The sequence below is a fragment of the Alligator mississippiensis genome, chromosome 3, assembly GCF_030867095.1.
Source record: "Alligator mississippiensis isolate rAllMis1 chromosome 3, rAllMis1, whole genome shotgun sequence".
Classification (NCBI taxonomy): domain Eukaryota; kingdom Metazoa; phylum Chordata; order Crocodylia; family Alligatoridae; genus Alligator; species Alligator mississippiensis.
Genome location: NC_081826.1, coordinates 138,981,155 through 138,996,373, shown reverse-complemented (window position 1 = coordinate 138,996,373; position 15,219 = coordinate 138,981,155). Strand labels below are relative to the sequence as shown.

The 15,219-nt window shown below is 42.6% G+C and overlaps 1 protein-coding gene across 6 annotated transcripts in view; it reads left to right on the top strand.

Moving 5' to 3' along the window:
- The window catches only part of SEMA5A (semaphorin 5A), a 629,987-nt gene that overhangs the window by 583,850 nt on the left and 30,918 nt on the right, over window positions 1-15,219 (top strand). For all 6 annotated transcript variants that reach the window (XM_059724459.1, XM_059724460.1, XM_059724455.1 and 3 more), the window contains one exon: window positions 3,715-3,933. In XM_059724459.1, coding sequence (XP_059580442.1) covers window positions 3,715-3,933 — 219 coding nt within the window. The remainder of the gene's footprint in view (window positions 1-3,714; window positions 3,934-15,219) is intronic.

The window sequence follows — 15,219 nt, the reverse complement described above, 5'->3', positions numbered from 1 at the left end:
TGCTAACAGTAATATATTCTTTTAATGCTCTGGAAAGAGAGAGACACAAGGAAACATTTGCTGTAACAAGAATTTTACATTAAATGGGTCTTTTATACATTATTATGTTTTAGAGCTAAAGGTACCCCTGAGGTTTCCTGTAAAGCCATTTTTTAAACTGGATTACTGCAAGAAATCTGATATATTAATGAGAAAACGTGAAATAAGGTCACACATTTCCCTTCAGACTGAAAATTCTCCCCTCAGTGGGATCTCCACTACATCCTAATGCTATTGTAAAATGATACAGTGCCGCAACATCCTGTCGAGCTAAATACTGACCAGTGGAACCTAAGAAAGAAGGGTTCTGTCATGATTTGCAGTCCAGTTGAAACATTGCCATTTGAAAGTCAGGGGCTGGAGCAAGGGACAAAAATTGGCACTTCCTTCTCATGCCTCACTCATCACATGCATAAGGCTGGCATTCCAAATATTCACAGTTAGGCAAGCCCACAAATAAAGTGATCCACAGAGCTAGGACTTGAAACCACATCCTCCACCCCCAAACTGTTTCTCCTCACAAAATATGGGCTGCCAGATTCTGCAACTGATTTCAGTACCTAACATTCTCAGAAAACTTTAAACCAAAGCTTCAAGCAGCAGCAACACTCTACCTCTATAGTAGGAGTGCCAGAGTGCTAACAGTAATGGAGGTGATCCATGTTGGCAATGGTGGGAAGAATTCCCCTAGTACAGAGGGGACTTTATATCAGTGCCATATGTTGTAGGTATGCTTTGATACATTTCTAGTGTAGCTCAATGGGTCAGGAATTAATTAAGTCCTCTGTTGAGTATAATTGAGAGTATTCCTTCCCATCCTGGATCTAGCCTTAAAGGCTATGGACAGACATTCAAAAGGCCTGAGCCTGAATTGATTCAATCTTTGCAGATTAGTCTAATCTGCCTAGGTTGAACCAGTTTGCAACTGCACAGACATGGACTGAAGAAATGGTAATACATGCCTGCTGGGGCTCAGGCTAGAAGCCAGGGGATGCTAGATCAGGTCTCCCTTCCCTTTGACAATACTGAGCTGAGGGCGGGGGGCATGGCCAAGCCCCAGCAGGACACTCTGATTAGGGAGGGACCCCCAACCTGCCTGCACCATCCCAGGCTTTCTTCTGCTCACTGCTCAAGGGGCGGGAATGTTGCCAGACCCCAGCCCTGGGCTAGCAGTCTGATGCAAAGGGTGTGTGTGAAGTGAATGCATCTGTTGATGATACTGAGCTTTTCGATCTCCCTCTCCCTGCTTCTTCATACTGTCTGCAAACCTACAGGCAAGGGAGCCAGCAAGGAACTGATAACAGAGCTTTTATCAGCCCATCGAGAAAACGAAAGCATCTCAAGTTCTTCTTAAACAGTTTTTTCCAAGGAAGGAACAAAGGGACATTACCAGTTAACCTGTTGATTAGCTCCAAAAAGCCCTAAGCAGGCACTGTTCTGTCTGCTTGTCCCAGTGAAATTGGACACATACAGACACTTCTAGGCATTAGGTAGCATACCACATGCCTAGGGTCTGTGGAGCTGGGGTCCGTGCTATGGGAGGGACGGAGGGGGGATCCTTGCTTGAGCAGCGGTGGGGAGGAGGGGAGAGGCTGAAGCCAGGCAGATCCTGCTGTGCCTGAGGTCTCTGCCAGAGCTCTAGCTAGGGAGCAGAGGGGTGGGGCCAACCCTGTTCTCTGGAGCAGACAGCACAATCCAGGGCTACAAAGCATCTGGGGTTCTGGGGGACTGTGGTTTAACTTAAACCATGAAAGGGTTGGGACAGACATTGCATAAATTGGTTTGACCCAAGTCAGTTAAGTCTGATACTACATTCAACTAGGTTTATCTAAAAACAGGTTCAGCTATTTTGAAACCAGTATATGTGCACTGAACTTCTGTTCTGTTACAGGTTTAAAACAGTTTCTGATCACTTAAACCAGTTTATAGGTAATGTGTGTCCCTAGCCAAAATGACCTAAAAACTAACTTCAGACCATTAAAAAGTGCACAGCTTGAACTTGGTTGGGGCTTATTGACCATATATGAATGAGCCACCATTCTCATTGCCTGTATTTTGCCTTTTCTCTGAATAAAGAGTTGAGACTCCAGCAGTGTTTAATATGGTGCTTCTTCTCAGCACTAATTTCACATTGAAAAGATAATGGACAAAGGAACAGGTTTTAAGAAGGTTTGAAACATGTTTTCATTTTCCAGATGGATGATTTCACCGAGAAGCACACTGTTCTTATTGTGTAAGAGAGTGGCTCGCTTCCCTGACTTGCAGGCATCTTAGCTCTTCAGCTGAGTGGAAAAGAGGGAAGATTGTCTTTCAGACTAGGAAAATACTTTTCTTCACAAAGAAACAAAATTTATTTCTTAATGAAATTTATGCAACTATTGTTTCACGCCATGTAAAACCTGAGCACAAATACAGTCAGTCCATTCATGTTGTGATTTAATATTAGGTGAAATGAGGACCCCCAAAGCTAGGGAGGGAGGCAATTTAGTATCCTGATTACAGGAGCACTGGATTAGAACTCAGGAGACCTGAGTTCTATGTCTTGGTCTTTTACGGTCCTGTTGAGTGACTTTTACCTTCTTTGTCATTCATTATCACCATCTATAAAATGAGAATTCTGATACTCACCTCGTTTGTAAAGTGCCTTGAGGAGTGTGACTTGAAAGCATCAGGTGAGGGCTAGATTATTTCTCTTATACTCAGGTGGTACAGATGGACACAGCTCCACTTTCTCCAGTGGAGCAATACAGCGTTGTACCAGCTGAGGGTCTGTTCCAAAACCATCCTGTGATGCTGTCTGATGGTTTATGCAACTTCTACTGTATGAAAGGTGCGTGTGGCAAAACTCAGTATGAGCTTTGTTACACATTACTCTCTATGCCGCACAAATACGGATGGGTGTTCGTGTTAGTTTGAGTGTGGAGTAGTTGCATGTTTAGGCCAGTAGGGGTCTGAAGGTCTGAAAGGTAAAAATCTCCCCCCCACCTTCAGGGCTCTTCCCCTGCCTCCTACTGCCCCCTGCACCAGGGCTTTACTTATGTGTGGCTGCCTGCCCTACCTGTCATGGGGAGCAGGCAGGGAAGAGGTAAACTGCCTGCTCAGCTGCCATTTCTGCCAGGTTGCTGCTCTTCTGGCCCAGAGAGCAGCAGCAGGCAAGCAAGCAAGCAAGCTAACCCTTCCCTGCCTGTCCCCCCAGGACAGACGGTGTGGGCAGTCACACATAAGCAGGGGGGAGGGTGGTGACCAGGGATCTGGGGTACTGGAGAGAGCAGCAGGGGGTGGGGGGAAGCAGTGGGCCTGATCAGGGCTTGGGGGGGCAGGTGGGGTGTTTACACTAAGGTGTATCCTAGAGAGTCTATATCTTAGTGCAACAGTTATTGAGTAACATGGATAATCCTGCCCTGGAGTGGCATAACTTTGAGCTGCATAACAAGTGCTTACAAGCAGTTTCAGATGTTAATGTGTGAACAATCCAGGGGTTAAGAGCTCCAGGCATTGCCCAAAATTGCCATGTAACAAGGCCCTGTGGGAGTGTATAGTTAAAGAGGGAAAAATCATCCAGAATATTTCCAAAAATGATTATTGAAAGATTAAGAGTAAATTTGAAAATAAATGTTTGTTTTGAAGAGGATAGTATTTTAATCCCATGTTTCTTTTTCTGCCTTTTTTTTAAAGGGCTGTCTGGGGATTTCTTGCGTTCTGGCCGATACTCTGCTCACACAATCAATGGTGCCTGGTCACCATGGACTCCATGGTCTCAATGCAGTCGGGACTGCAGCAGAGGTATTCGGAACCGCAAACGTGTCTGCAACAATCCTGAGCCCAAATATGGAGGACTTCCCTGTCTGGGTCCCTCTCTAGAGTACCAGGAATGCAACATCTTGCCTTGTCCAGGTAAGGGTCAAGGGAAATCAAAAAGGGATGTAAAAATGATTCAATTCATTTTCAAGCCCATGCTGTACAGCAGAAAAACATGATAAATTAAATCAAACTATTTTCTCTGCAGCAGCCCTTCCTGGAAAGTGAATTAGCCCAGCTAATCTGATCTTGCTAGAACCTTTTGCTCTGTAAATTTCAGTGATGATTTGCTGTATGAGTACAGAAGACATACATTCATAGTAACTGCCTGTAGCAACTAAAGCTATTATATTTTATATTGCCAAAGGCCCTTTTTACATTCAATCACCTATCGTTTTAGATATGAATGATTAAGGATGTGAGGTACCATACAGAAATGTCATTTCTGAGTTGCATTTTCAGTTGGCCAAATTATTTGTCTGCCAGGAAGAGAGAGTTCCTTTAGTTTTTTCAGTAGTATGTGGATTGTAGATTCCCCATGACCCAAGTAACCAGTTAGATGTATGAGGGATGCAGAGGGGCCATATCGTCAGTGGGTATAAATCAATGTAGTTTACATGAATGGAGCCTTTGGCCCTGAATGTGAGATGTGTTCATGAAAGAGAAAAGAAACAACACACAGATTTGGCCTGGCTCAGGATGTTTGTTAAAATTCATAGCTTAAGTTAATCAAAATGTTTTTCATTGCGGACTGAACTTGTGCCAAATTTGGAGTGCAGGGCCCCCAGGAAGTCTGGTTAGAGCCTGAACAGATAACTGAAGGAGATGTTATCAGGCAGCCTGTAAATGTTGCATGGGGAGAGTTTGTTAAAGGACTCATAAACAGTTTGTTCATTAAAGATTGTTTTATGGTTGTCTAAAAAGGGATTATAAATAAAGCACATGTTCTTCAGACCGTGGAGGGAGAGGGCAGCATTTCTGTCCCTTCATCATCTGGCAAGACCACGGGAGGCCTGATCATCTCTCTCTGTTCCTTGTGTGAGACTCATGGTGGCCCCAGCTAAAGCACAGGCCCTTCGCCGCTCTTACCCACTCATTGGTTGACTGCACCAACTTAACCTAAAGGGGCTTGGTGTCATTTGTGGCCTGAAACAATTGCCATGGTGTTTGCCCTTAAAACTGGTTACGTACATTGATAAATCTGTAGAAGGGGAGGGGATACTGACTTCTCTCCCATACATACATTTATGATATCATTCCCAATACAACTCTGCAGAAATACCTTGTGTGAATAATGATGGCCCAGCAAATATTCAGGCTCTCTGACCACTAATCAGAGAATGAAAGCAAAATCATGCCTGACAGAGTTAGTACAGGCACCGGAACAGAATCAAAATAGGATGAAGGAAAAAAAGAAAAAAGAACTGAGTCCCCCCAGAAATGGGGCAGCGTCAGTGATTGAAGGGAGGACATAATAGAACATGGAAGGGCAAAGGGAGGACATATATATCATGAGATTATATAGGCTTGCAGAAGGGGAGACATGAAGGGAGAATAACACTGCAGTTGAGAAAATGAGATGGATGGAAAGAAAGATTGATGAAATTAGGAAAAAATGAAAAGATATGAAGGAAGACAGATGAGGATTATATACACGTCTTTGAGCCCCAGAAGTTATAAAAGCCTCTTGGACTGAATAACAATAAGTAATAGAGAAATAAGCTGTGAAACACCTTGAATTGATTTCTAGTCATGCATTATTAGACCCACAGCTTCCTGCACCTGTCCTTGGCCTGACCCACCAGGAGCCCAGGCAGGGCTCCTTCAAATCCCTGCATCTTCATTAGCCTGAGATGTTTTGAGCAAAATATTTGGGCCTCAACAAACTGGCTTTTTTCTTTTTGAAATGTTCAATCAACTCAAGTGAACAATTTCCCCCTTGGGCATTTGACACTTTGCAGCAGAGGAAGGATAAAAGTTTTGATTATTCTGTGGCTTTCTTCTCAGTATTGTTCAAAAATTGGAGGTTAGGTGCTTACCTACCACCAAGTTTAGGATCAAGGCACCTAGAAAAGAAGGACTCTGCTTCTGTCACAGAAAAGTGGCAGAAGAGGAGAAGCCAAGAACCAACAACCCAGTACAGCTCTCAGGTTTCAGGCCCAGGGCACATTTCAGAAGTCTGGGGCATGCCCTGAATCAGTGAGGGCCAACCTTTTTGGCAGGCATATCACAAATTAGCCCCACACCCTCCCTGAGTGCTGCTCTGATTCTATTCCCCTGCCCAATCTGTTGGCCTACTTTCTGCTTCCTGCCCTGTGCTCCCTGCCCAGTCTTCTGCTCTGTTTTCTGCTCCCTGCCTTACCCGCCACTGTGCTGCCTGTCCACTCCCTAGTCTGCCACTTGCCACATACAGAGGCTGACTGTGACATGTGTGCCACAGGTTGGCCACTCCTCCTCTAAATGTTGATAAATGGTAGGAGTGGCCTCGTGATCCAGATGTCTGTTTGGTCCCCTTCCACCCAGGCAGCAGGGAGCTAGTCACAGTCACTCCACACCAGAGTTGCTCATCCTCCAGCCCATAAGGCCATGTCATCTGGCCCAGGGTCTTCCCAGGTATTTAGAAATTTGGCAGCTGGAGAGAAGTGTAAACATTAATTGCCACTCCCCTGCTGCTAAATTTCACTTGAGTGCACAAGAAGGGTGGCAGAACCAACAACCCAGTAAAGCTCACAGGTTCTGTTGCTCAGGCCCAGGGCACATTTCAGAAGCCTGGGGTGTGCTCTGAATCAGTGAGGGCCAACCTTTTATGGCCAGATCACATCCACAGAACAACCCTATGCTCAGGATCCAGCCCATGCACTGACCCTGTGCCACTCATCTGGCTCTTGGGGCTGGAAAATTGAACACCATTGCTGTATATCATGTGACCAGCAAGTCTCCCATGTGCCAAGGCAAAGACCAGCAGAGGATGCATTTCCAGGAGGTGCTGGCTTTAGCTCCTTTTGCACTAGCATGGTGACCCTTAACCATTAAGATTCATGGTTTCATTACCACACTGTAGTCACAGGATAAAAATAATTCTATAAAATTGGAGTAGACGTGTTTTTTCTCCCTCACGGTTGATTCATGAATCAATGTTCCTTTTAAAGCCAAAATTGTTTTCTAAGGTTCCCAGACATGAGAGAGCTTTTACTTATTAACTTTGCCATTGTTAGGCTTTTATATTTTTGGAAGAAATTGATACAATATGAATGCAACGTTAATATATAGAACACCATGCTGGCACTACTGCTTAAGCATGAGGCAACACACTAAACCGAACAGCTTATAGAACTTGAACCTGACATTTTGGATGCAAGCAACCCCCCATTGCAGATGTTCCTGCTTTTGAAAATGTTTGTCAAAAGCTAGCAAAGCAAAAAGCGGTGATGGGTGTCTTTAAAACAAGAAGCTGATGTCCTAATGTATGTGATATCTTTTCTCTGAGTCTTGTTTTTTGGGGGGGCCACAAATTAAATTTAAATAAGTCTGCAGAGCTTCAGTGAAGCCTCTAAATGCATGGTGACTTAGGGGCAGGTCATGAACAGTGTAGTTCCACAGGAGTTGGAAAGAATCCCATAACGTCCTCAGTTGCATCCTGTTCACAGCAATGGATGCTTGCTGTTAATTAAAATGAAATGTTGAAGTTCCAAATCAGATCTCAGATAAATCTGTATGGGGGAAAAAAGAGGGGGAAACATTTGCTATTTTCTTTTGAAGTGAATGAAGAGAGTGAATAATGATAATAGGATGAGGCTCATCCAGAAGGTGGCCCTGATGGTGCACTGAGAGCAACGGAGATAGTGAGTGTTTACCAGGAGGAACCTACCAATTCAGCTAAGGTTTTCAAATGGAAGCCACAGAAAGCTAACAGTAGCAAAGAACAGAAGTGGGCTGCCACACCTGGGAGTCCCATGTGGGGTTTCATTCAGCCCCCATTAAGAAGGTGAAGGAGGTGAGTACACTGAGAGGTGTGAGGCAGAAGAGGGGTAGGGCCTCTGGATCCAGGCTACCTGGGCATAACATCCAAAAACACCCATGAAGGGAGCATATGGGAGCAGCAACCACTGTTACACCCTATAAATTAAGCTATAGCAAGGGCTGCGGAGGGACCTGCTTTGCAGCCCCCATTTTTATCATTGGGATGGATAGGTACATTTCTTTCCCCTCATCCTCTCCTCAGGTTAGCTTCATGAAGTTATGATCAAGTCATCCATAGATTGGTTTCCAAAATGTCACACTCGGGTTTTGAAGCTGGAAATGCTTTTGGGTTGTACAGCAGTACAAGTGCAGTCCACTCCCAGGGAAAGTCAGGTCCAGGGGCTAAGGACATTTCTCCACCCAGAGTGCAGTGAGTTTCAGTGGGTTTGTACCCTTATATATTCTGAAGCATGAAGGGCAAAGGGAGGCAGGGCCTGAGAGGTAAGAAATATTAATTCAAAAAGATAGGTTTCTGTCATGTTAATGGGACTTATTTATACCCTCCTCACCTAGCAGGCAGAGCATGTACCAGCTATCTGCAGCCGTGCAGAGGGTACATGGAAGCACTCCACCTGCCCCATTTCCACTGCAGGCATGAAGAGGAAAGCAGGGATCTGTACAGTTGATACTTTCTCTCCATTAAAGTGGGCAAGGCATGGATAGGGAAGGGCTAGAGCTTTGGTTCACTTCCTTCTCTGGGTGTACTGCCCTGCACAGCTCTTACAATGTATTGGAGGAAGTCATCTACCACTGGTCAAAGCCAATAGCAGAATAATAACTCCCTTGGAATAATGAAGGGTCAAGGAAAGAATTAGTTATGTCTCAAGCAAAACTCCTTCCTGAGTCTCCCTCCGAGGCTCACCACATTAAGTATAATGCCCACCACATTATACAGAGCAAAAGGTTTCAGTACATCTAGCCCACAGCTTTTAGGCCTTACCCTACTACTAGGCAGGATTAACTAGCAGCTATGCCACAGTGTTCTCACAAACACAGCTCAGATGCCACTCTGCTGTTCTATACATCATTGTCTCTGTGTGCTACCAAGCCAAGCCTTTGGGGTGTAAATCATGTGCTTTTGACCACCATGATGTTAATTTGGGAGGAAAAATGATTGATATGACTCTGCATATCTGAATGTGTGACTACACATGGACTTGGTACTGAGAAAAGAACTTCACTCACTAACATTAATCAGGCAGCCCACTGTGAGTTATTGATATTTGTGCATTAGTGACAGTGGATGAACATTTTCAATGTGTTAAAATCTCTTTGGAAGCCCATGAGACTTAGGCTTCTAAATCACCTAGGTTCTCTAGCCAGTGACTTCTCTGGAAATCTTAACTGTTTTTCAGGATCAAGACCTAAATGAACTAACACACTGAAAACCTAAGGACAGAAATCACTAAGCATATTCAATTAATTTGTTTTGTCTGTTATAGTTGGGTTTTAATTATTCATATTAATAGTCTATTATAAAGTATTAAATGTACCGTACTACAGTACATCTTTTAAAAATAATGACAACATCTGGGACCTGGCTTCTTCATCTGCTATTAAATCTTCCTTGTGAGAGGAAAAGAGACAGTGAATTCTTCTTGTAGGTTATTCTGATATGCATAATTCAACTAAATATGGATTAATGAATGGCCTGCTGTATAGAGTGTTTTTATTGACAGAACACAAAGTGCTTTACAAAGATGGGTGAATATTTATATCCATCCCCTTTTTACAGATGGAAAAACTGTAGCATAGCAAAGTTAACTGATTTGCACAGAAGCATAATGATCTCCTTAGGACCCCTTGTCACAGCAGAGCAGGGCCAAAGACATATTGGTGTAATGACAGAAGTTATAATTTAGAGAGGCTACCTAACAGAAGACAGAGGGAGTTGGGAATTGTTAGATGGCCCCTCAGAGAGCAGCCAGGTAGTTAGAAGAGACACTGAGGGTCCTCATCTACTGGTTCACCATAAAACTCACTGTTAGTTCTTATTCACATATGCCTGTGTGTATTGGACCCAGTGATCACTACATCTGGTGGAGATTGTGTCCTGAGCAGCTACAGGTCCTCCTGGTGTTCAGGAGCCAAAGACTGTTGCCAGAGTGACTCTAGGGTCCTGGTAGCTACATGGAGAATATACCCCAGCCGAGGACTTAAGCCTCACCTGCCCTCCCACAGGTGCCATTGAATGCCATGCTGACTGAAAAACGAAAAACCCCTAATTCAGTCTTTACTCACTGATCCTTCCCCCAAGCACTTAGGTGCTAAGACCATACAGCCCTGCATCACTACCTGGCTCTTGGCCCCACTCCACAGAGCCTGAGCTTGTAGCTGTCCATGTAGCAGCATAGCTGCACCCATTCCAGCACCCCACTTTAATCCGTGCCCAGGGGTTATGCCCCCCTCACCCAACTGTTGTTACTGTCCTGGGTTTGCTACAGTCCCACAGCATGCTATTGACTGAATTGGAAACAGAACCCTGAACCCAAGTTCCATTATCCAGATGACATTCCCTACCCCTTCAAAACTAAGGACATTTGCATTTACAGAATATAACACTAACTTGTCTGTTTAGGCTGGAAGAGCTTTGACAATCATATTTAAGCATTCCACAGCAAAAAGGAAACCATGAAATACTGGTCACATGACTTTTCAGACCTCTAAAATGCAGGTGTAAAATCTTAAGAGGTTCACAGATAGAAAATAATTTGTGAGGCCTCCTTTGATTCATTTATATCCTAGCCTTTACTGGAAAGCATACTTTATTTCCTTAGCTGGGCCAATGTGGTTTAACATTTTGCAAAGTATATGACATTCCACCTCACATTTATGGGGGAAGGTCATTGTTTTCATTGGAAATAATGGTCACCAACAGTAACTCATACTAAAAAGAGCTCATTGCACTCACATGATTATCCTACACTTAGAAAATAGCATGTTTGCACTCTCTATAGTCTCCTGTTTTGTTATGGTTGAGGGATGAATCATGCTGGAGTAGAATATACAGAACAAACTGGCACATTAGGAGAAGTAGTTGTAAATTTATATTGACAGTTTATGTTTTAATTAAGACACAGATATTTGATCAAATTGTGGACATCAGAATGAGGAAATCCACCATCAGTTACATTAGCAAGTTGTTAGCCCATTAGGCATAAATCGCCAGCCACATTTGTGGGGCTTTAATATAGTTTTTTTTTCCCATTAGGAGGAGAAATCGATATTGGAATTAGTTATTTTGTATTTTTTTACAAATAATTTACCCAAAGTCTTCTTTCCTGAAACCTAGTAGGAATCAGTTTCTGTGCTAACATTTTCAAGGCTCTTTCACACAACCATTCAATTTAAAATCTACTTTAGGGGCGAGGATGAAAAAAGTTTTTCTGGCTGGCTGGTGTGGTTTCCTTGCTACCTTCTTCATACTCCTCTCTCTGGGAATATCTGATGCTTCTTTTTCTCCCTTACATGCACCTGCAGTCATTTAAGTCTCTTGCCCCTGCATTTCTTATCAAACCATTTACATTTGCTGATCATTCCTACATTTGTTATCGGGCCCCTTGAACTTCATGGCCCCATTGCTAAGTAGTTACGTATACGATCTGTTTCTTGGGAAGGGGTTTCCCATTGCTGAACTATCACTGAGCAAAAGTGCAATGCTCCATGATGGTATTATTCCGTACTTGTACTGGAATACAGAGCTGCTCTTGTGCCCCCCAGTTTCAGTAAAACAGTGATATTTTCCAACCCCCAGCCTACCAGTATGTAAGCAAAAATGCATAAATTCTGATTTCAAGATTTGAAGTTATAGCTTTTTATTTTATTTGAGAATTCATCTATTTCCTTCTGTTTTCATTACTGTTTTTAGATTTATTTTGTTTCTATTATGCAGGCAGAGAAAAAACTAATAAATCAACGGCAAATATTTGCATATCAGTGAACATGAAGACAAAAATATGCAGATGTTCAGACATAACAAAAATACCTGTAAGAATAGTATATATAGGTGCATGTTCAACTCCTCAAAACCCATTAATCTCTTTCCTGAAACTGATTTTCCTTCTGCCCATGAAGTTATGCCATGGCATGTGGAAAGACAAGGTTATTTTAAAGACATAAACCAAATTTACTGTTGGGGAAACATCATGGAAAAAATTGGCTTGATGCTACCAGTGCCTGATCTAAAGTCAGAGTCACTCCCATGGACTTTGGCTTTCAGGAGCAGACCCAAACTGGCATTTTAGGTGTTATATCACCTATAATACAGGTTCCTTGACCCAGAGAGCAATCCAAATGAAGATGGTTAGGCCTCTATGAACCCAGAAGAGAGCATCTGGCACTTCATGAGAGCCAGCCAGCCAGACTAAGTGGCAACAGGGCAGTGGAAAGTGAGCCAGTAGGAAATGTGAAACACTGGGGCACCTCTGAACCTCTGCCTTTTCTCAGAGCTCCAGTGTCTAATTCATGGCTCCACATTGGGAACCCTTGTCATCTTGGTACCCAGGGCACTCAAGAGGAGGCCAATAACACATGAAGACACCAATGCTATGTTGATACAAACCACAGCAGTGCTCACTCTCAAAAGTCGTCATGGCAGTGGGGGCAGCGGTCTTTCACCTAACAGCCTATTGGTGAGGACAGTGGCTGAGGAAGAGGGAGACTTGGATTCCAGCCCTTTCTTAGCTTAAGAGGACTCAAACCCGTATCTCTCACTTCTTTTTGTGCTCACAAACCATCAAACTCTGGTTTGCCTTGTTTCTGTACTACACTGAGACTGCTGTCTGTCACATATACGATCTAGTTGTAGGCTGTAGCAGCAAAAGACAAAAACTTAGAAACATATCCAAAAAATATTGTGTGTTTTCCTGCAGGTCGTGTAGGCAGGGGAGAAGGAGGTGGTATTCATTAGGAGTTAGGAAGAAGCCAGCAATGTATGTGGAGTAGAGATGGTGTTTAGGAGTCTGGAAGGGAGCAATAGGCGGCCATGTCTCCAACACACCAGTTTCCCAGGCTGCCCAATATCCCACACTTGTGCTAGCTGAGCCTTCTAATTCCAATTATCCATTCGGATGCCACTTGCATTTCTGTGCATGCAGGGGACTGCTGCCCCTCCATTAATCCTCTCAAACAAATCAATACATTTCTAGCTTGTTTTGGCACCGTTCTTTCTCTTTTGTTACATCCTCAACAAGACAAATGCTACAAAAGGTTATTTTCTCAACAGAAAAGCTTGAAGCAATTTTAATAAAAGCTCAAATTCTGATTGGCACTGTATAGTTTGTGTAAAACACCTAATTTCACAGTTCCAGCCACATTTTCATGAATGCAGAGGATCTGTGCTCCCCCACCATAAGTCCTTCTTCTCTCTTGTAAAAATCCAGAATACATGCCGGGGTATCTAATTTACTTATGAGTCTGTTGGAAATTCTCCAGTGGCATGAATGTTTTGTTGTAGCCACAGGAGGTCCCATTTCTACAAACTATTTCCTCCCTGGAAAACTCTCCCATCATGATTTTTAATTTTTTTGTCTTTGTGGAAAAAAGAGTTACTAGCCAAGACAACAGCTATTAGGCAGAGATTTGTTTGCTCATGAAGATGCACATATACATACGCACAGACACAAAATAAAAAGCATGGAGGAAAAAAAAAAGCATTGTTTTGAAAGTACCTTGCTTGGTGAAGAGGCATTAATTCCACAACAAACCAACCTGAATATTTGTCAAGCATTTTAAAGCCGTATTTCCATTACTATGGAATAATTTTTAACAACCTTCTCTTGCCCAGCAGCTCAGCTATACTGTAGTGTAAAGACATAGTGTAATGACTAGAGCTTTCTTCACAGTTCTTTATTTGTCCCTTGATAAGAGGCTGAATCAGCATTGAGGACTTCATGGACAAAGGAAGAGAAAACAGATGGGCCAATGTTGCTAAGCAACGTTAAAGAAAGATGAAAGCAACCACAGGCTTCTATTTAGGCCCTGTAAAACCTCACGCAATAAACACCCACTTCTTTGATCTTATTTAACTGTGATGCTGCTTTATCATCATCTCTTGCAAAAAAGAAAAAGTTTAGGGGGCAGATAAAAGATGGAGTTGCATCTGCTTTTTAGAGAGCTGGAGATTTAGGCTGACTACCTTCCTTACTATTAATTGGTAGGCTGAAATTATAATGGCACCCTCTAGCCCAAACACAATTAAACCTTTGTCACGTTTCCTATTGCACTGTGTCCATGCATCCATCTATTCCCAAACCCTAAGGTTTATATTGTAGCTATAATAAGAAGCATAGTTCCAGCAGAATTCTTCCCTAAAAGATCTTTGTGTCCCCACATACTCTCTTGTCCACAGAATGAGATGCAGATGACGGTTTCAAATACACAGGCATTTTCATTGTGTAGAAAATGGGGTGGGGGCAACTGTTCCCGGACAAGTTTTTAATCAAGGTAAACAGTGCTGGTACCATATAAGATGCAAATCTACCCTGCCTTCTACTTAACTTCAGACTAACATGGCTAACTAGATCTCATAATATTTTTCGGCAGCTTCTCTGCTGTCTAGGCAGTTTTAGACAATTCTATCTTAAGGCTCACTAGATTTCATAAAAGCATAGAAGGCAGCTGGCCCTCTGCAGATTATTCATTGGAGCAGCTAGAGTTTATGATTAAAAAAGAATTATCAATAAGAAAATCAGGACCTTTGTACTATGGAAAGAATAGATATATGTAATAGATATTCTGTTCTTATTTAGCTCCCATATAAGGATATATTTTAGGAAAAAATATTGTGACTTCAGCAAGTCAAAGATTCGGGGACTGTTTTACCTGTATTACAAAGAAATCCCTGGTCTTTTTGCCACAGACATACTTAACACAGAGCGGTACTTGGAATAGCACAGAATGCTATTGTAAATCCTGATGTTTGTTTTCTAGTTGATATAGACCTAAGATGGCAAGCCAGGCATTTAAATATGACAAATATTTATAATTTCTAGATGTAGTACGTTAAATCCATATAACTGGAGGGTCTAACTCCTTGCTATTTGAATAAATCCAGGAAAATGTGGGCATTATGTGACAATCATTTCATACTTGTGACAATCATTCAGTTCATTAACCATACAAATAATTCTTTCTAAATGTCATATTTGAGATGTCTGAGCAGGATTCCTGTAATCAATCAGGCAAAATAAACTCTTGTTTAGGGATTATTGGAAGGTAGATAGGCTAGAATTATTGTATAGAAATGGTTTGCATGATGTCATAAATGTCTGCTTTATTATTCTTCCTGTAGTGCATGTTTGACAAAGGTTTGCTGGCTTACAAGGTTATTCAGTACAGTGAATGCACATTGTAAACTACTAC